The sequence below is a fragment of the Pleuronectes platessa genome, chromosome 8 (genome assembly GCF_947347685.1).
Source record: "Pleuronectes platessa chromosome 8, fPlePla1.1, whole genome shotgun sequence".
NCBI classification, from domain to species: domain Eukaryota; kingdom Metazoa; phylum Chordata; class Actinopteri; order Pleuronectiformes; family Pleuronectidae; genus Pleuronectes; species Pleuronectes platessa.
The window spans coordinates 14,393,120-14,415,119 of record NC_070633.1 but is presented as its reverse complement, the minus strand read 5'-3'; the positions used below and the strand labels follow the sequence as shown (position 1 = coordinate 14,415,119).

Genomic DNA, 22,000 nt, shown 5'->3' with positions numbered 1-22,000 from the left:
CACTATTTTGACATGTGACCATCAAATACTACAAATTGCAGCACTGACTGAGCTTTCTCATAGGTTTGACCCAATAGTTAACACTCTGGGCTTCAGAAGAGAGTTTCCCTTTAAGTGCCACACTAAGAATCCTTTTCCAACAGGTTGGACATCTCCATCCACGACAGGTCCCACTGCACCTCCGTCACATCCAACTTGGTGGCAGGAAGCACCCCTGCTGGAACTTCCTGTTTGGAAACAGGCCAGCAGCTCCAAGTGCAGAACTTCTGGTACCTTCAAGAAAATACAACAGGCAGTGAATCATTTACTTCACCACCTGTTGGGCTTGTCGTTCATGCAGTAGAAAGTAGGAAGTCAAGACGGATGAAGATTTTATAAATACTAACCTGTAGTGACAAACGAGCCAAACAGTCAAAGGAATGACGATCAGAAGTAGAACCCCACATGAAGCAATGATCCATTTCCAGGAACCTGATCAAGACGATAATACTTGTTTAAATAAATAAAACTGTTATAATAACAACAACAATTGGATTTCCAATCAACTTGGCAGACAGATGTAGTAAGTGTCAGGAAAGGGCCCACTGTATTTTGGTATTAAGCCGATCCAGTCATTTTTTAACTCTTTCTTTAACATTGTGCTTTTAAAACGTTTTCCTAGGGAATAATTCTTGGACCTTAATGAAAAAAATCTGCCGTATGTAGAGGACTGATATCTATGAGTGTGTGAAATTTGGTGCAGCTTGATTGTATTTAAGGGCACTGCTGGGCCTTGTTGAATATGCGCTCTACTGAGTCCCATTGTAGTTTCTTTCATCTCATTAGATCCTGAGGGATCTTCCTGATGAAATTAGACCTTGATGAAAAAACAGAGCAGGAGGAGAACCAGACAACCAAAAGGCTTCACTCAATAATGGAAAATGTGTTGATTAATATTGAGTATTTCCTCCAAAACAAGTCGATGTATATGAATAAGAAAAATACCAGTGGAGGCTGGAGTCTCCTCTGATGTGAAGTTTCCTAAAAGAAACAACAGTTGATATGTGACACTGATCCACTTCTATAGAACACACAGCAGAGTGATGATGTTCAGCTGACCTCTGTCCGGTCTCACTGATAACCAGCTCTCTGGACTCTGCAGCTGTCTGTCGTGGGACGCACACCTGTAGAAGCCTTCATCTTCCCGTGTCACATTCTTAAGAGTCATCTTTATGACTCGGTCTGAACCGGACGAACTGTTAGAGTCAATCAATGCTCCGTTTTTAAAGAAGCTGGTTTGTTTGTGTTTGCCGCTCTGATGCTGATAACACAAGGTGACATCGTCATCCGTAAACACAGGGGAGGCTTGGGTCTTCAGAATTATGTCGCCATCTGTGGAAGAAAAATAGAAGGCAAGATTGAACTCCTACTTCTTTTAGCCCCTAAGGATGCTGAATTTTTGCGGGCGCAAACATTCAGCATCCTTAGGGGCTAAGCCCCCCCTTTCTTTCAACCCTAGAAACGCCCCTGGTCCCACCCTCACTAAACTCTCGCAATTAACCCAGACAGGCAGAGCCTCGATTAGCAGAGGACATGGGGGACGAGTCCCATCGCTCAGCGGGGCCACGTCACCCCACATGCACCATCACAGGCCGGTAGAGGGAGAAGAGCTCTGCAGGTTGGTTCTGTAGGTAAAGTTTCGCACCAAGAATATTTAAGGTTGCATTTTTAGGTCAGTATCAGAATAGTTCTTACACAAGCAGTGGATGTTCTCAAAGTGCCTGTTTGGAAGGGGCTGTTTGGGCCGGTGCTGATGTTGGTTGCACGTTATCTTGCTGAAATTGAGAAAGAAAGAATGACCCTCAGGAATGGAGCTGTGGCAAGAAAAGTCCGACGAACACAAAGAGCAGTTCACCTGTTTACTCAACGTTCAGTGAATCTCAAACTGGAGTATCAGTTTTCATAAAGTAACAAACACAATCTTCAGACACAAGTTTTCAAAATAAAAGCTCTGTAATTCAGCTCGATATAAAGTATTTTAGCAACAAAATTAAGAATGTGCTTTTATTTTGTGGACAAATTGCTTAAGATAATGATTCTGTGAATGGTGTCGCCATGAGGGAGATCAGCATCTGCGACACCCACGAACGCTCAGGTCAGTTTGATGTTGTTAAATAAAAAAAATTCATAATTATCGAAAGGATCTGGCAGAGCAGAAGATAAGTTCATCTCGGTCCACAGACTGAGGCACGCTGCCCAAGCCCCTCTGACCGCAAGGCGCTGTTTATACTGTTTATACTGAACCTACTGTGTGTGCTAATCACATCAAATTCAAAACTGCACATGTCAAGTGTGAAGCCTAAGACACGTGTTCCAAATACACACAGACTTCTGGAATCATCAGCTGAATACAATTGGAGTCGAAATTATATATTTTACTATCAGCTCTGGAAATCCAGAACAGAAAAGTTGAACCTCTGCACTAAAAAAAATACCCAGGGCTGTTTCAGCAGATACTGAGAATCACCGCCCCAGGTTGTATTAGCTGCTGTTTGCCTCCCACACTGAGCAGCATTCAGTTGGGGTGTACTTTATAGACAGGGCATGCGAGTGCAATAGACAAAGGTCAAGCTATTTCATTAAAAACATCTCCTCCTCCTCCACAGGCCACTGGGAGCGCTGCCAAGAGCGAGCGAGTGGAATCCCTCCGACACAATCAGGGCAGGAGGGACAGCGGAGTTACAGCGTCCATATGCATGGCCACATTCATATGTCAGGGGCTGCATTATGACCGATGGACAAAGAAATGCGCTGAAGGCAGGGGTGGACTGGGACAAAAATTCAGCCCTGGCATTGTCTGTCCAGACCAGCCCACTACATTATCAACGGACACCACATAGAAGTCCACAAATCTCGCGGCGTCTTCTCTCATGCATACTACTGTTACCACCTAGCTCAAAGATGGCAACAAGAAGGGAGGCCACACACAAACCTCTCAAGCCAAAAGTAAATGTATTTAACTCCAAATCAAGATAGCTCTAACTACGTAGTGGGATGTGTCAAATATGTTACGCGTCAGTGGTGTTAACAGTGTTTGGATGTGTGAAAATAAGGTGTGATGTATGTTGTAAGGTGCAGAAGCAAAGAAAAACAAAGGCTGAGGGCCCCATGCCCCTGGAAGCAGCCTTTAGATCTGCAGCTGAAGCCCAGCCCAAAAGGGCAGGCCCAGGGTGACGCCCCTGCCAGCTCTACCTGTGTCTGGAAAACAACTCTTCAGACTCTCACATGTCAAGTGGTCAACCTGAGAAGGACATGGATACATTATAATGTCTCTAATCATCACAAATTAAGTATGATTTCATAAAACATAAAACATGATAAACTCACCAGACTAGAGGAGACTCAACAGACAAACTTTGGTACAGTGAAGGCAGAGAGTGGAGGCAGACAGAGAGCAAGTCATCGAACATGGACAGAGGGTGAACAACTCCTCAGGTTCTCACATGTCAAGTGGTCAACCTGAGAAGGACATGGATACATTATAATGTCTGAAAAATAAAGAAAATGTTTTCCTCTGTCCTGAACCTAGAGTTGAGAACTTTTTGGATGTGTGTTTCTTTTAAAACCTTTTGAAAATTATTATAATAATGAAGTATGAATTTATACATTAAAAAATACATGATAAACTTACCAAATTCTAACAGTGGTCCCAAATGTCCACATATAAAACAAAGGGAGAACGACTCCTCAAATATATCACAACAACTTGTAATAATTGATAATTTAGTGTACATGATCACACCATTAAGGATCAACACATAAGCACTCTCATCTCTATTTACAGCTCAGAAAGTTTACTGATGCTATGGCAACAGTAAACGACGTTAGTAGCTCTTAGCTAGCTTAGCTAAATCATCTGAACAATAATAACCCATAATATCACAATTCGGCATATTAAAACCAAATCAAAAACGTTTTCTACTCTGTTTTGGACATGTCTCAAAAATGTAGCCTAGCCAGCGCCAGGCCAACGTTACTTTACATGTCTGCCTCCACTCGCTCATCATTGTCGAGTCCTCCTCGCTCGTCTCCCGGCGCACCTGCTGCTGCTGGGCTGGTGAACCCGGCACCAAATAGGTCCGTCAGTTTGGCACATGTAGCAGCCTCCACCTCCAGAGACTTAGGCTTTTTTTCCCGATGCTTCTCAGCGCCACCCGGGCGTTTTTTACTCTTATTATCCATTTTAAGTTTCTGTCTCAGCAGCAGCCCGACCCGCGACCCCCCCCCCAAAATGCCATGAGGTCCCGCCCCACCCTGGTTTGTGTTGTGATTGACAGCACTGTCAGGGCTCTCTGAGCCTGTCAGCCCATGACTGATTGACAATGACAAACAATAGACCAATAATATGTGTCGATACTGGCAACACACTGCTAGCCCTCTGTAGCCAATTGGCCGGCCCAATTGGAGGGAATTTAGAGAGGAAGAAGAGAAAAAAAACCAAAACATAGCGGACCAGACCGGCCCACATTGGGTCAACGGCCCACCGGGACGATGCCCGGCCATACCGGACGATGCCCGGTATGCCAGATGGCCAGTCCACCCCTGGGCGTGACACTGGATACACCCTGGTCAGGATAGCCTACCAACGTATCGCAGGGTCACAAGAGTCAAACAACCAGTCACACTCACATCACCAATTAAGGGTCTCCAATCAATCTGACCCCAAATCAAAGCAGACCTGAATTAAGAACCTTCTTGCTGTGAGGGGACAGTGTTAACCACTGCACCACCACAGTGCCTCCTTAAAAACTCACAACTCACTCTCTGAAATTGTGGGTTTAATATGTTGGAGTTACACAAATACATTCTGCTACTGGAGTAAATTTAACTTTTTACTCCTTATTTCGTACAGGAAATGGAAGGTCCTGTGTACAATTCCAGGAAGGACCATGAATCTGACTTTGTCTTAATCCTGTAAAGTTTGAGATTCTCCACAAGGATCAATATTAGAGCCTGTATCAGGATAAGTTTCTATTGTAAGTGATTTAAGGTAGTTTTCAAGGATTTAAATATCACATAGTACATCTATGATTGTTTTCTATTTTGACAGATTTTTGTGCATAAAAATGACGAGCAAAGAGAAATTTGAAGTGAAAGAGAAATTTAGGTAAAAGTCAAAAAAAGCATCCCACTTATAGAGCACAGTTTGAATTTATAAAACTGATGAACCGTGAATCGATTGACTTTGTTCCTCTGGATATTTTACAGATTTCACATTGAACACAATCTGTGTTTTTGTCTCAAAATGACTGAAGTGTTCACTTGTGGATTTTAAGGATTTTGTATTTAATATCCCAAAATCTAACTACAAACAATAAACCACCACTGTCCTCTGGATCATATTTCAATACTTTATTTAAGTTGTAAAGAGCACAAACATCAATGTAAGTCAAGTGGGAAAACTGCACAACAGGAATGAATTGAACAGTGTTCACTTTAGCATTTATTTGGACTTTATGGAACAGTCCAGTTAGATCTGCACATGAGACAATACAGAGTCTATACTAAACAATATAGAACAAACTATGTCATAGAAATACAATACAAGGTGTGTTCATATAAACACACAGTTAAATAAGCTTGTAAAGCGTGAAGATAAATATTCTTGCAAGAAGAGAAAATCCAGGGAGTTTTCATGTGCTTTTGTTGGAGAAATGATTGAATTGATCGTCTCCACAGGCCAACACTGTGGCTTGAAACTTCCTGGGACGATCCGGATCCTACCAGGAACAGAGAGAGTCAGGATTAATACAGAGCTAGACTGTGGAAACATAGCTGCACAGTCCTAGTGTTTGTTTATCTCACCTCTGTGGGGTAAGCACAGGTGGGGACGTAACGGATCACAAGCCCACAGCGCCTCCTCTGGGATGTATTGGCATCACTGGCGTGGACAAGGAACCCATCATGGATCTTTTAAAACAAAACCAAAATCATAACTAATCCATCTTCAATAGAACTTATACCTAAAATGTCATGTTAGGCAAAAAAAAAAGCAACTCACAGACATCTGTCCGGCCAGCAGAGGACAAAACACAGCTTCCTCCGCCTGCACCAGCTCCTCTGGGATCTCCTGGTTGACCGACAGCATGTTTCCAGGGCGGGTGGCTTGGCGATGGGGCAACATGCCCAAGCAGTGGCTGCCTAAAGGGGCAATACGTAGAAAAAAAATTCAACTCTGTGAAGCAGAAGAATATACATCTTATTTACGTCTCAAAAGGACAGAGGCTAAAGGGATAAATGTGCACGAGAAGAATAACAGAGCAGCTGAGGTACCTGGGATGACCTGAAGGGCGCCGTTTTCCTTCCGCGAGTCATCTAAAGCGAGCCACACAGAGAGAACAGGGCCACCTGCAATACCCCAATACCTGCAAACACAACAGCTACACTTAGACAAAACAAAGGAAGACAAAACCTTCAACAAAAAAACATTCTGAACTCAAATCTACCTCATATCCTGATGCCAGGCCACATAAGGAAGCACCTTCTCCCCATCCTTCCCATCAGGTTTGCTTCCTCCTCCTTCATTCTCCTGGATGTCGGCTGCTTTGAGTGTGGGGTATTTGCAGATGAAGCGGGAGTCTAGCAGGATGACGTCAGGGCCCAGGACGGCTTCGACCACTTCCAGGACGCGAGGGTGTTTGGTCAGGCCCATCACCCACGGATACTGAAGGTGAACATTGTGGAGGCTGTACTGGGTGTACTCTTCACCTGGAGAGAGAGACACACACTTATTATCAAATCACTGACACATGAGCCTCCTCACATCTTTCTTATCCTGTTTAATTTAGTTGTGGAACAAAGAACTAGACAGGGTCATTATTTTAAGGAGCTAGTCTTGTGGCTGCTCTAAACCGTCCTGTTGCAGCTTTTCTGTGAGAAACTGTAAAAGTGTCCTGCAGTCATTGAGCCACAGAAAGTAAAGACCTTCTGCAGGACTCAGTCCCTAGAACCCTGAAGCTGCACCACAGCTGCTGCACAAAGAGCTGTTCACCTGTTTGTTTAAAGTTCGGTACAGCTCAACTCAGTAGAAGCAGAAAACCCCGAACTGGAGAATCAGTTGTCGTTGTCGTGTCGTGAACCATCATCATAATCGCACAATCCAGGCCGCCGCTGAGACAGACCGCTGGTCGTCTTCTTTATTTAAAGTTAAACAATGTTGACACTGCACTTCCTTGGGCCCTTAACAATACACATGGCAGCTGAGAAGCCGATTTGATGAACGATTCCTGAGATATGCTTGACACATACAGACAGGGGCGAAGATTTCTGGAATAAATATAAGATGTAAACAATGTATATGTGTTGTACTTGGTTGTGACTTTGCTTAATTCCTGCCTTCTTACTTTGAATAACTCGGACCCTGACCCACTGAGACTCACCAAATTCCCCCTCCAGCTCGGAGAAGGCGTGTCTGGCCTCCTTCAGCTCTGTGTGGTTCAGCACAGGCAGAGCTGAGAGGAAGCCCTGCTGGTTGTAGACCTCCCGCTGATTGTTTGTGGATGTCGTCATCTCTGCTGGTTCACTACTGATGCCTCTGGCTCTGTGCGTTCAAACTGTATGAGGTGTGGCGACAGTTTGCGGCTGGAGGTCGGAGGAGGGAGGGAACACAGAGGGGATGTGAAGTTTAAATTTGGTGAAACTCAGGGAAAGAACGGTATACTTATCCTATTTTCCATTCAGACAACTTTACATAATAATGGATACACAAAAATAAGGCATGACACACCAAGTGAGCTGATGGGAAAAACTTCTAACCACATAGAGGTGGGATCACAGTGAGCACCACCTTATTCCTCCTGTCCTCCAACATCATTATAAAGCTGTGACTTCACCTCAGGACCTTTTTGAAGTTTAATAAGAGTCTCATTGTTGAATTATAATGATCTGTTGGCTAAAGACACGCCCAGAGGAGAACATTACACTTGTTATACGGCAAATCCTTCGTCTGATGTTGAAAAGCACAGCGATGAAACTCTTACATTCATAACTTGTTAAATTAAATAAGTTCAGAAATGAGGAGAAGTACCCCCTGAGTGTTCAACTGTAAATTATTGCATGAACAAAAAAGCAGCAGCAGGTGCCGTTACATCTAGTACTTTTTTTTTATATTCTCTGTTGGTAAACCTTTTCCTGACATCTTAAAATATTAGTAAGTAGTAACAACAACTACTGCAGTGTATGTTTTATCGTCTCCATACCTGTTTGCTCTTCAGTCGTCTCTTCTTCTCTCGGTGAGCTGAGTCTGGGCTCTTGATTCTGTCATGCTCTCTTATATACTGCACACAGCATCACTGGGAACTGGGAACTCACATCCCAACATTATCTCACATACAGTCATCCTGAAAAGGAATATGCAACTTAAAGGGGAAATCCATGATTTTATCTGCATGGTTTTGCAGTCAAGGTGACATTCAAAGGCATTATTATCAGGAAACATGACACCTGTATTTCTCAGAAGGTAGCCGTGGCTTTGTTATCTATGAGGTTTCCACACCTTTCTCCACCTGTATGACTTTTTGACACGCAAGCTATTCTGGTGCTGCCCTTTATTTTGAAATGACATTTTTGTTCCTTGACAGTAAGACATTAATCTGTCGGATTATCTTTTCCAATCATCACCGCCTCATATTTATTTTTTCTCTCTTCCTTGTCAGGAGCTGAGTGAAGGAACAAGGGCTGATCAAAGAACAAAGACAGTCTTTCATATTCTGTGTAATGAGTCATAATTCTGTGAGAAGAGAATAACCCAATGCTCTCATTTCAATATGAACAACATTCTCTTCTCTCCCAGTTTATTATTTATTGGATTTGATCCTCCAATAACCACTGTCACTGTTTCAGATATTACAATGTCATTATTATCATTACTGTTCTCTTCTGTTCCTATAAAAAGTAAGTATAGACATATGTTTCTGCCATTATGCATGAATGATGTAAAAATAATAAAAAGAAGATTTGCCTCCTATTTTTTGTCTAGATGCATTTATTTTAAACATTGTGACCAATAAGTTGGGTTCAGACTAAATAAAAAGTGAGAGATGGATGTGAATCAGTCTATGATGTGAATACACTTGTCAGTGTCAGTGTGGGGTCAAGAATGTCAACTTTCCTCACAAAAAAACAGGAATACTTATCATTATTTTATTCAATGTTATTCTTGTAATACCAATTTTATTAAATTGTTTTGATTATTTAACATTTTTATGATCACTTGAGATTTAAACAGTTTTAATTGATTAAAAGCTACTTAGTAGCTTCATTTTGAAAAGTGCTTTTTAAATATAATTTATCAATATTAACATTATTATAAGGAAACTAAGCTGTGGACACACCGGATCACTTTTATTTGATACTGTGTGAATATGTGTTTATGTTCAAGTAAAGAATAAACTAAACGCTAAATGACTGAAGTTGAAACAATGTTACAGGTTAAATGTTAATAGGGTTTGGTTGTATAAAATGTGGGATGTGTGTCATGTGCTCTAACAGGAACTTTCAAAGGGAAACGTGATCAAGGAAAACCCCTGTAACCCAGTGACATCTTCTGTTGGGTGGTGACATGTGTCAGTAGTATCAGAGATGCAATAGATACATAACCATTGATGAGGTGGACTTCTTCATTGTTTACGCAAGAGGGAACCAGGGACCAATGAAAAGTAAACCTTTTAGCTTCCTTATGACGGGTTCAACATTAACTCTGCAGCCGACAACTGATCGCTATTTCCCTGTGTGACGTCCTTGTGAAAACATAAACACGTCAGATTTCTCACGAAGACACCTATATGGCAAATAAAGAAATAACTGTGGGTCACTTCGTCCTGTTGGAGCACGTAACAAACCACTGGCACAATGAGACCACTTCATATTTTATTATACAAAATATAATTAAAGATTAATAGAAATGCCACTTAAGAGAAGATTATATGAAAGAATATACACATAGGATATAAAACCTCTAATACCTAATGCAATAAAATATAGATAAATTAGATTGTAATAAATTATGAATATGTTTGTGTGTATAAATGTATAAATGAATGATTTTTCATTATCGAACCAGATTTAAACTCCTAACAGTCATGTACTATGTGACGTGTATCACCATGGATCCCCCCCCCCCCCTCCTTCTGGGCCTCAGTCTGACTCCTTGTCTCTGTCTTGGTGCTTGGGACAGAACGGGTGGTGCTGCTTTCTTTTCTCTGCACTTTGCGTCCTCTTGTCTCCTCCCTGTGGCTGCTGCGCGTTATTGCAGCGGTGGACGAGCACAGGGTCCCTGTTGGGAGGCGTTTTCTTCAACAGCAGCCTCTGCAACATCTGTTTGTCGGCGCGCTCCCGTCGGAAGTCGTCCTCGTAAACCTTGAGCTGTGGCAAAGTCAGAGGACCATCCCGGAATCAGTGAAATGAACAGACAATAACAAAGCTTTTGAAGCTTCTGGTCATTATATGTCCAGACAGATTAGATGACATGTCATATAAAGGGCGTTGAGGAGATCCTATGATAACTACAATGTGTTTACACTGCAACATGGTACTAATGTCTCCAGTTTGACACATAAACATGAATTTTTAGTTTAAGCATGTCATCTTTCTACTTTCAGGTTGAGATTAAACAACACACTCATGTAATTTAGGTTGATGTGTGGATGTGTGTGTGTGTGTGTACATGTATGGACAATTGCAACACTACCTGCTCCTGCAGTAGCGCCACCTGTTGACGCATCTCCTCCCTCTTCTTCCTCAGCCTGCGGTTCTCCTGCAGCGTGTGTTTGTGGTCGTTATGCTCCGTCTGATATTCAGCTTCATAAATCTGGGTCTGCTGACACAAGACATTAATATGGCAGTGAGCCAGTATCAAAGCAAAAGATGTTGTGATGCAGATATTTCTCATTGTGCCATGAGCACGGTTCAAAGCCTCCACTTGGTGGTGCAGTTCCCCCTCTGATTTAAGTCTCGCTCTAAAAACATTAAGCAAATCTTCCCCTGGCAACAGAGGCCTGACATCATTTCTGCTCTCATCACATCAGAAATGGGAACATTTACTGATGCTGTGCTGAAGCGAGCAGCTCACCTGACATCTCAGTGCCCCCAGCTGTTCTTTTAGATCATGCACTTCTTGCTGGGAGTGTCCCAGTGGGGTGCTGCTGCTCTTGCTTTCTCTCGTCCACGCTTCCTCTGAGCCCGAGGAGGCAGGGAAGAAGGAGGGTGAAGGTTTGTATCCAGACACGAAGCTGGGTGACAAGTCAGGACCTCTTGGTGGATTCGTGGTGGGCGATAACACAGGAGCATTTATCCCAGCGCTGAAGCTGCCCTTAAGTTAAAACAGAAGACAAAGTGATGAGCGACATTCAAGTCACAGATGACGGCATATTGACAGAAATGAAACTGTGCCAACTGATCACGCCAACAGACCCACTGACAAGTCTACTACCTCTTGGATCTGTGTGCAGGCTCTCTGTGGATGATGCGTCCTGTTCTCCAGCAGCATGATGTATTCCTGCAGATCCTGGTTCTTCTTCAGCTCCTGCATCAGAGCCTGCTCGTAGTATTCCTTTGCACTCTGAAACCCCAAGTCAAACACCAAACATCACACATGTAAACAACAAATGTTCTGTTCAAAGATCTAAATCTGCTGGACAACAAACACACAGTATCTAGAGAATCCACACACACACATTTGAGGGTCCATACCAATGTAGGGGTTTTGCAGTACTTCTGTGTGTTTACCTGTTGGTGTTCCACTTTGAGCAGCAGTCTACCGTTGAGCTGTTTCACTGCAGTGTTCCCCAGCTCCAAAGCCTCCAGTCTGTGCTGCAGACCCAGTGTGGCACTGCGGTACACCTGGTCCCAGTCCTCATTCAGCTTCATCAGCTGCAACATCATCATCATCAACATCAAAGTCGTCATCATCGTCATCATCTAGTGTTCACCTGGTGGCTAGCTTCGGTAAACCCTGCCTCATCCATGTTAGTGGATGGACGATAGGTCATGAGAATGTTTCTCTATGATGTCTATTTAGGGAGCTGTTATCACACTGATGTATGTTCAAGTGTTATTTTTGTGCTGGTAGTGTTTTAGTAACTCATTGAATGATATCAAATATCAGGGATACTTCATTTCTGGATAGCAGGAGGAAGTAGAGATGCGTCTTCCATCTATATATTTATACACAGTTGACGGTATGATATGATGATGATGAGGATGATGATCAGTCATCGAAACACCATTCATTACATCATTAGCGTCAGTATGTGAATTCAGGTCAGTGAGGTAAAACACTCCATAATCACCAAACACATGACGGTTTACACCAGGTGAGCAAATCAAATATCCCTCACCTCGTTTTTGAATTAAGCAGCATCTAATCAAAATTAGGAAGCTCAGGTTGTATGAAACTGTAATGAGGATTCTTCACAGCTTAGCAGCTTCTTTACACAACGCCCCCACACTCCTCCTCTGGTATTCACAGAGAGCTAAATGTAATTGCCAACATCAGCAACAAGGTGACGTTGTACCTCTTTGTTGACTCTGCGGAGCTCGGTGTTCTTGTTGAGCAGCAGCAGTTTCTCCTGGTCAGCGGAGGTGACTGTCATGCTCTCAGTGATCAGAGTCACCTGCTCCTCTGTGGACAGCAACCTGACACCCACGGGACTCACATCCTCACTGCTTCCCCCACACACACACACACACACACGCACACGCACACACACACACACACACACACACACACAGAGACGTATAGTTTATACATGGACACACGCAGAGGATATGTGCCAGAAATAAAGTCATGATGATGATGATGAACATTCGACGAGGATTTCCAATAATAACTAAACACACGTACGCACAAAAGAACGTCAAGGCACTTTTGCACACCCACTCGCAGAGAGTGCACTTACAGAGAATTGAATCGGAGTTATTATGCACACCCACGCACACACATGCATGCTCAGTCAAATTATGCACTCAAGACACTCAGACACACACACACACACAACGAGAGTGAGAGAGTGAGAGTCAGTGAGAGCAAAAGGGCGAATTTCTCAGCAGCAAAAAAAAGATCCTGGACGATGAAAAACTCTGTTTATTATCCGATTTGTTTACATGTGGATCGCCTCTGGAAACAATGTGGGTGATGATCCCTGGAAATTGCTGATGTCTATTACTGTAAACAACTTGGAGATAACAAGAAATATTCACAAAAATTAATATGCTTCATTTTCACCAGCCCTGTGGTGAGGTATTGTCCAGAAGGAATAGCTGACAGAGAGGCAGCAGAGATCTGAAGCCCAGGGGGGGAATCGGCTAACGGAAAAACACAGGCCTCGGTACGCAGCCCCCCGGGGGCATCTTTATACCAACCGAGAGATAAGCGCTGCAAGGAATCACATCTGTGTTCACCTCCGATCCTCCTTAAGCCTCAACTCCAACATAAATATACGCTTTCATCTACCTACATAGTTTCCCGCTATGTGGAAACACATGTTACACAATCTCATTGACATGTGAAGGTCTCATTTATGTGACAATGACGTATGTTTTTGCAGTTTTCACAACACATAGTTCAGCTCCCTGTGAGATTAAAATCCTATTTGTCCTTTTAGGCATAAAGGCATGATGTGTGGTCCTTCTGTTCAATGTAAGGCTACAGCCAGCTGCGGGTGAGCTGAGCTCAGCATTAAGAAAACAGACCAGAGATTCTCTGGAGATTCCAACATCTGCCTGCAACAACCCAGTGATGACCATACACTATATTTAAAGTTCGACAAAGTAAAGCCAAAGCGATTACCCCCTGGTGGCAGGCTACAGTATAGCTTATAAATTCTGCCTCTTCCATGTTAGCAAATTAAAAGTCAGAACACATGATAAATACATTTTTCTCCAAGAAACTTTTAGGTAGTTCTGATAAAACAGATTTGATGAAATGTTAACTTTTTCTATATTGTTTGTGTAAAACCTATTTGGCTTAAAAAAAAGGTGAATACAAAAAAAGGAAATTCCACCCAGAGTAAAAATATTTGTGTAAATCTACATTCTGAACCATCTGTCTTCCCTCTGGGTGCAGCAAGGCAGGAGCCGGCTGTTTCTGTCCACTAATGAGTGAGTCATCCACACTGGACCAACGGGTCTGAAGTGTAGGATGAAGGCAGAAGCTGGAGTGAAATGGAGCCTAATTTCAGTGGCCAGTGTGAGCACTGTTAACACGCTCGTGTCCAGTACCCTGTGTATTCAGCCATCGAACTGGGAACCCACCATCCTCAGCGTCTTTCCGTTTCTCTGTTGGCTTCTGTGACAGCTGATGTGACCCAGTTTCACAAAGTTTGCAATCGTACGCTGTCTTGGACGGACACCAACAGGCCACCACTTCCCGTAGCAGTGTAATAATTCAACTACATGGCATATGATAAAGAAAGAGATGATGTCTTTACTTCCTCCTGATGGCCACTCTGACAAATATGTATCTCGATACCAACTCTAGCTGTAGCTCGCAAAAGGCTGCAGTCGTTCCGCCTGACAGAGGAGAGAAGTGTGAAGTTTCACAATCCAACATGGTTATTTTAAGGCTAATCATCTGTGTAGGTAGACTGGTCGTGACATTTACTAAGTGCTCCCCATCCCCCGAAACATCACTATTAGTCATTTGAAATGAGAAGTAACAAAAATGCATAATAGATATTATCGTTGATTCACATGAATAAGTATCAGTGTTGTGAAATAATGATCTTATGCCGACATCTTTATGACCTCACTGGAAACTCCACAGCCACTCTTTATTCCTCCTCTTACCTAACTTCTTCATGAGGTATCTCTGAGAACATGATCGAAAAAACAACAGTTTGATTACAGATAATATTCTATAATATATATTGTATCATATTTATAATATCATATATGTGATATTAATACCACTGTACTACTTAACACAAGATCTAAGCTTATTTCTTACTGTACTATCAGTGAGAGAAGTGTTCATTTAACACTATTTGAGGCTGAAGTAGGTGGACATTTTAAATTAAGTTGTTATACATTAAGTGTTCCCGTTCTTGTGTCTAGACATGTGAGCGTACATACCACAGTGCTTCAGCAGATCTGTCCTTCTGTTGGCCCTGAAAGAGGCTGCTGTCGCTTCTTACTGAAGTATCTTCTGTTTCTGCTGCCACCGCGGCTGCTGCTGAGGATGATAACGATGGAGAGGATGACAATGACAGTACGTCTCCATCCATGACTGCTGAAATCTTCAAATCGAAACGAAATTAAAGCGCCGCCAGACAGCCTGAGTGAGGTTTCTCTTCATAAATCCTCGGCTTTGAGCATGTGGTGGAAAGTAAATAGTGGCGTCAGTTCCGATATGTAACAAAAGAGGAAGTAGTCTAGAGCAAGAGCCACGTGATGTGAGGTTCAGATAATAGGAAGCGTCACAGTTAAACTGTTTCTGCTTTATGTTAAATCGGGCCTGTCCCTCTGTGGTTAACGTAATGTGCCTCAGTGTGTTTTTATTGTTTTCAAAGTTTTGTGATGACATTGGGTTTAGTTTTGAAATCATTTGAAGAATCTGGGAAACTCCACTCAAGGGTTGGATGTGTGTGTGTGTGTGTGTGTGGGGGAGACCGGTGCCTGTTAGCAGGGCTGCTCCGTCTTATGGTTTACACATAAGCAATTCAGGACGGAGCTAAGAGCTGGAGGCCGAATAGATATGCATAATTTTGCATGATTATATATTTGCAGGACGTGTAATTGACAATAATGGTAACATACATTTATTCATGACAAGTAATGATAGGGTCAAACTAATTTTGTTCACCAGTCTGCTCATTACTGGGATTACGGGAAGTGGGCTGCAACAGGTTAATTAGTAAATCACATGCTCATCCAGGGACAATCAAGTAAATGAAAGGATTTTTGTTAATTTTGTCTTTGTCAGGCTAAGATGTATTTTACTAACACTAAGAGAATTAATTTGCCAACCTCGTTTGCTACACAATGTCTTCTACTGACTGGGTCCATTATATTCAAGGCCACTTTGGGTAATGCCTTTAGAAATATTGCAGGTACCTCACGACAAGGATAAGAAGGCAGTGTATTAAAATACACTCTGCTCTAAAGCTGATAGAGTTCAGGTAAGTAGAACAAAAAATCTCCTGGATCTTTATCAGGAAAACTTGTAAACATCATTATTTATTTTTATTAAGAACAACATGATAACTTGTTTCATCTGATAAAAACTGAGATTTTTAAGCAGATGTTCATCGTCTGCTCTGTCCTGGACTTAAATAGTAAACAATCACGTAAACCTGCTTTAATTATAAACTTCTTATCAAACCGTTGATGATTTGAACTCAGTCGTCATCATTCATTTTATTCAGTGGCCGCCTGGTGATTGCAAGTCCAATATTCACTCTCCTTTTTGATCCTTTTTCTTTGATCTCGACCAACTCCCGAGGGAAATATCTGGCTCCCTCGATGCTCCAGTGTGTTCGGCAGCTAATCTCTAACATTGTTTGTGTAACTTGGTGCAGAGCACGTTGTGTACAGTGTGATTCCAGATCTTTTATGATGAAAACAGCTCAGTGACTGGTGAGAAGGAACCAGAGCAGTGAAGTTGCAGGCCAGCTAAACAAAGAAGAGCTCAAATATAATCTATTTCTCTAAAACTCAAAGGAGAGTTGCAGATTAATTTCCTATCACACTGTAATGTGATACTTAGTTATGAAACCATGTACAGACATTCATGGTTCCCAGAGGGTGAATCTCACAGACTTTTGTGATCATCTTACTTTTCATCTGCTGCTTTAAAGAGGTGAAAGATCTAAATCTGCTTTCTTTGACCAAATACCTGAAAAACGAATAGAATCAGTCGTACCTCGATGAAAAATGTTAATCAAGATGATATTCAAATACTCATCATCTTAACATTGTCACGGTGAACAGGTTAGCAGGTTGACATTAGCTTTTTCCTCAAAGCATTATTATTTGAACAAACATATTATCATAAAAACAAATGTTTTGGATATAAGATGTGTTTTAAATACAGAACTATTGGTTTGTCAACAACGAAAATGAAAGTCTGCGGTACCTTAATTTAGAAAAAGTAAATTCATGGAAATTGATTTGAGACAAAGAAAAAAAAACAAGGTTTAAATTGGAGTGTCATCTCCTGTGGTATCCAGAGGGCTGAGTGAAAGTTGCTCTCATTTCACCATCTATTGCACCAACACGAGACAAAAGCGCGAGAGTCAACATAATGTGTCATTGCTTCCCAGTGGCTCTGACTTGCTCCAGTGGTTCCATTCACATGCCGGTGCCATCTATCATGAACCCCGGTCATAGTATTGCTGTGCCAAGCAGCGGTTTGCTGGGAGGCCCAACGATGGAGTAGCGATGCAGTGCCTTTATTGACCCAAGCCTCTGTCAAAGCCACGGACAAATGGGCTGCTGCTCCACAGGGGGATTGATTTTTGGTCTAACGGGAAATCGTGGAGAGGAATGGAGAGCGTCCCGCAGAGCGAGGTTAATGCTGCCTCTGTATGTGCCTGAACATGCAGGAATACTTCACTGGATAAGAGGGGAAAGTCTGAGTCCACGTACTGGGCCAAATACGTCTCTTTAGCACGGGGTCTCTGTAGAATCTATCTAACTGAAACAGCTGCTTCACCTGTTTCGTCTCCAGCTGCAGCAACAGATTGGGCGACTCAACCAGAGTCAGTGATTGAATTTTCTCCAGGTTAAGTGACACAGTGCCTCTGTGTATGTTTCAACCACAGACTGGATATAAAAATGGAGGACAGGGCTGGTCCCCTTAAGTGAAGCCAAAGTGTCTTGACTGGTGCTTAGTGGCTCGATGCAGTGTATGTCATAAATCTCACCTCCTCCTTGTAAGTGGATGGGATACATGTATCAACCTGAAAAATAAAAGCACGATGCCTGCTAGCTAACCTGGTAGTGCAGGCAACCAACATTGGGACCTTCTCCAGCGCCGGGAAATCTGGTTCTGAATCAACCCATTACCTTTTTTATAAAAACAAGGTGAAGCATCATGATTGACAGCTGGGACTGACTCACGATTGGTCAAGCCCGTGTATTGGCAGGACATCACCACATTGGTTCCATTCCCTGATCTCTACCCTGCTGCACAGACTCTGGTTCCAAGTGTAGAAGATGATGGCATAATTTCTGGACAGTGGGAGGAAGTGGACACATTGTCCATCTTCATATAATCAAACAAATATTGTTGATGAATAATCAAATTAAGTGAGAGCTACTGTATGTATGTCTTGGTTGCATGACTGACTCGCCACTGTAAGAGGAAGTGAAGCCTCTGGAGGATTTTTGTCGAAACTACAAGGTGCATTATTCTGTCATCTCCTGGTTTACCACAACGGGTAGTGACACTCATACAAGGCAGCATTGTGCAAGCTTGCGTTCACTCACACACACAAATATGCACCCATACATAATCCAAGCTCTGTAGAATTGCTTAATGTGGTACTCCTCTGATGAGGTCAGCGCAGCAGGATTTGTTATATTTTACCGCTCTGACAAGCAAATCAAGAAAAGGTTGCAGGTGAATTCCAAGATGATCAACAAAGAGCAGTTCTATATGAAAATGTCACATAAATATTATGGCTGATTTGTGTACCTCACTTTAGACTGCAAGACGCAATGACTGAGAGCGATGAGGCATAAATCATTTGTGTCCTCCTCCTCCTGCGAAGAAGAATGTGTTAGCATGCAGACCGAAGCATCTGAAGGTCATTTCAAATGCAGAATTCGTCAATAATATAAAAGGCTCTTCAATTAAGCTACTGATGTCATGCTCAGCCTTCCCCTGATGATAACATCAGAATGAAAAGAGAAGCTTACGAATGGAAGAGAAGCTGTTGTTTAAAGGCATGAAGCAAACTGCTGCAGCTTTGAAATTCTCCCGAGTGAGGTCAGGTACCTCAGCTGCTTGCTTGTGTTTCATCAGGAATGTTTTGCACTGGGCAGCATGAATTCAATTCAATTCAACTCTGTTTGTATAGCGCCAAATCACAACACATTTGATCAGAGTGCATTTGACAGAGTTAGGACAAGACCTTACAGTATTAAAGGGAAAAAATCCAACAGTTCCAAAAATGTGAAAGTATTTGGCAACAGAGGTCAAATCCATTTTAAAAGGAGGAAACCTTCAGAGGAGTCTGACTCAGGGTAGAAAACCATCTGTCTTGAATGGTTGGGTTGAAAGAAAAGAAATGGGGGAGCGAGCAGGAAGATAAACAGCAGGAGGAAAGAGGATAGTTGTACAAAAGAAGAATATAGCACTTCTAATTTATTATTGATATATGAAATGAGATGCATGTCACCTCTTTGAAACACATCAACTACACAAAAAACAAATTCACACAGATCTTTAGAGGTTTACAGATGTGAAAAAGAGAAAGCAGAGACTGTTATGGATAAAACATGAAACCATGGACATAAAAGATGGACAAAGATGGATACGTCTCCTGTTCCTCCCACTATCCAGAAATGCAACCAAAATATCCCGGATCTGAGCGCTGCCATCTGCCATTGGATAGTTCCCTAGGATACATGCGCTCGACCAATAAGCAGCTGTCAATCAAGACGTTTTATCCCATTTTTATGAAGAATTAGCACTTGAAAATAACTTGTACTTAGATTTGTTCTGTGTCACATCCACCAACATGGAGGAGGTGGGATTCATGGCCTACACTGATTGAGACACTTTGCCCTCACCTATAGGTTAACAAGTAGACCAGAGTCCTGAGGAACATTTGAGAGCAGAAGCTGCTGTGTTGATTTTGAGATTTTTGTGGAACATTCTGAGTCGGTCAATGATATAGGTCAACAATGTCAGTTCAGTGATGAGGCTCATACTTTATATTTTATAAGTCTATTCGCAGTTGAGGTCTAATCTATCTCATTCCTCTGTGCCATAGACCAGTGGTGCAAAAACTATAAAACACATCAACAAGCCCGACAACTGCACTGATATATCCTTTCACCACGAACATTTGTTAAAAATAACAAATGTGTATTAATCCTTGAATTGAAAATGATGACATCAAACGTTTAGGACCCTGTCTGCGACCATGTGCATGTCAGAACCAAACTAAAAAGCAGAAGAACACAACATTTATCTCCAAGATGAAGATGTGCTTTTGTTTTCTATGCAGTCGCCTGTCGTTACATTATGAATGACAGACGGACTGTGTTCAGCTAAATTTTAAAGTGTCACTTAATTTGGCCAGTTAATCACAAATGCTCACCATTCTCTCTATTAACTAAGCTTTTAATGCTCCAATTAAGAATGAATGCTACCCTACTCTGCACTTTAACATGGGAGAGCTCATAAGAGATGATCTCTGAGCATGGCTCTTCTCTCCCCGGCCATGACACAGAATATCAATACTGTCTGGATTAGATTGTTTTGAAATGGATCTAATCTGGTCAGTTTAAATCAGCAGCTCAGCCTGGTCGGCATTATCTAAATCTCTGCTTTAAATTCCACCTGCACGCTCTTCATTCTCGTTTTCTCCCTTTATCATTTTCTCTGTCCCGTCTTCTTTCTCTTCTCCTCTACGTCTCCATCAGGACTAGAGGATGTGCGCCAAACACTTTGCATATCTGGCCTAGACCTCCCCTATTTATCAGCTGTACAAGAATTTAGCAAGTGACAAAAAGATGAAGCAGCCCTGTGCTCATCTTCTGCTGCTTACACTGAATCACAATCACAGTGGAAGACAGGAGAGTCACAGTGAAATGCTGCCTGTGTCCTTTTCATGTAATTAGGAGAGGTGCTGAGCTGGAGTGGCCCTGCCTGCCACACTGACAAGCAGATGGAGAGGGACGGTGGCCACGAGCCACAGAAGCATCTATCAACACAGAGCTCCGCCAAGTGTGTGTGTGTGTGTGTGTGTGAGTATAAATATTGCACAGGTAAAAGGTTGTGTGTAGGCGTGAGAGCAGCAGGAGTTTGTAATATCACAGCAGGCTGCATCCAGAGGATTTCATTTCCCACATCTGCTTGCTGCCTTATCTTTGTGCAGGCTTAGAGCTGGGGAGTGGAATTGAGGGAACATTTAAAGTAGAGAATGGGGGAGCAAAGAATTCAACTAAAACGTACCCTTAAGTTGATGTAAAATTTATAACCTCACGTGCATTTATCCATACATCCTCTATACTGCTGCTGCTTTCGAGGGTGGCAGGGGGAGCTGGAGCCATATCTCATATCTATTGTCAATTCAGAATCTGCACGTAACCCCATCCGCATGTCTTTCGGTCTTTGGGAGGAAGCCGGAGAACCCTGAGAGAAGAGGCAAACATGAGGAGAACATGAAAACTACACAGACAAACCCAGATTTGAACCTTTAAACCTTCTTGCTGTGAGGTGACAGTGCTAACAGCCGCACCACCATGCTTATACATTTCACCTGTTCCCTCTCTTTCAGAATCCCACTGCAATGCCTGCAAAAAGAATCAATAGATAATGTATATGTCACAAATTCACAAATTCTGATCTTTTGCATCCATACATGACTCCATGCTTAGTATGTGTACCTCCTCTGTGTAGTTAATCTTGGGCAAAGAGAACACAGAGGCCATCAGACAGCTTGACCCTGACATCAGGTGATCTTCAGTCTGTGTCATTCATGAGCTGATCACCTGACCACGCTGTGACCTTTTGAACAAACGAGACCAAGTGGATCCTCATTCGTCATCCTGCAGACGTCACACTGGCCACGACCAGAAACCTTCTCATAACTTTATTCTGCTGTTTCTGGAGAGCTAATCTACCCGACAGTGGTGTGAGGTTAGAAAATTGCGACGTGTCATATTTCCTGGTAATTGCATTACAATTGCTCAGCCATATGTATGAACTTACAGAGCAGCGCATATATGCTGAGACGACAGAAACCCCCATTTTAAGTAATTTCCGAACAGTGTGCAGTCATTATGTGCA

At 42.5% G+C, this 22,000-nt stretch overlaps 2 protein-coding genes across 3 annotated transcripts; both read right to left on the bottom strand.

Moving 5' to 3' along the window:
* Nucleotides 1-5,416: 5,416 nt before the first annotated feature.
* Nucleotides 5,417-8,367, bottom strand: zgc:174917 (uncharacterized protein LOC565650 homolog). Its single transcript, XM_053429272.1, has 7 exons — nt 8,238-8,367; nt 7,419-7,620; nt 6,486-6,747; nt 6,313-6,404; nt 6,041-6,180; nt 5,845-5,949; nt 5,417-5,759 (listed from the first exon to the last, which is right to left on the bottom strand). The coding sequence occupies exons 2-7, from the start codon at nt 7,546-7,548 to the stop codon at nt 5,673-5,675; spliced, it is 816 nt and encodes a 271-aa protein (XP_053285247.1). The 5' UTR covers nt 7,549-7,620; nt 8,238-8,367; the 3' UTR covers nt 5,417-5,672.
* A 1,521-nt stretch (nt 8,368-9,888) lies between these two features.
* si:ch211-153b23.7 (uncharacterized) lies at nt 9,889-15,412 on the bottom strand. 2 transcript variants are annotated; one of them, XM_053429548.1, is made up of 7 exons: nt 15,109-15,412; nt 12,552-12,702; nt 11,764-11,907; nt 11,468-11,596; nt 11,108-11,347; nt 10,727-10,852; nt 9,889-10,401 (listed from the first exon to the last, which is right to left on the bottom strand). In XM_053429548.1, exons 1-7 carry the CDS (start codon nt 15,258-15,260, stop codon nt 10,174-10,176), a joined length of 1,170 nt encoding a protein of 389 aa, XP_053285523.1. In that variant the 5' UTR covers nt 15,261-15,412; the 3' UTR covers nt 9,889-10,173. The 2 variants fall into 2 exon arrangements, with proteins under 2 accessions (XP_053285523.1, XP_053285524.1); XM_053429549.1 differs by having other exon boundaries at nt 12,552-12,699.
* Nucleotides 15,413-22,000: the final 6,588 nt, after the last annotated feature.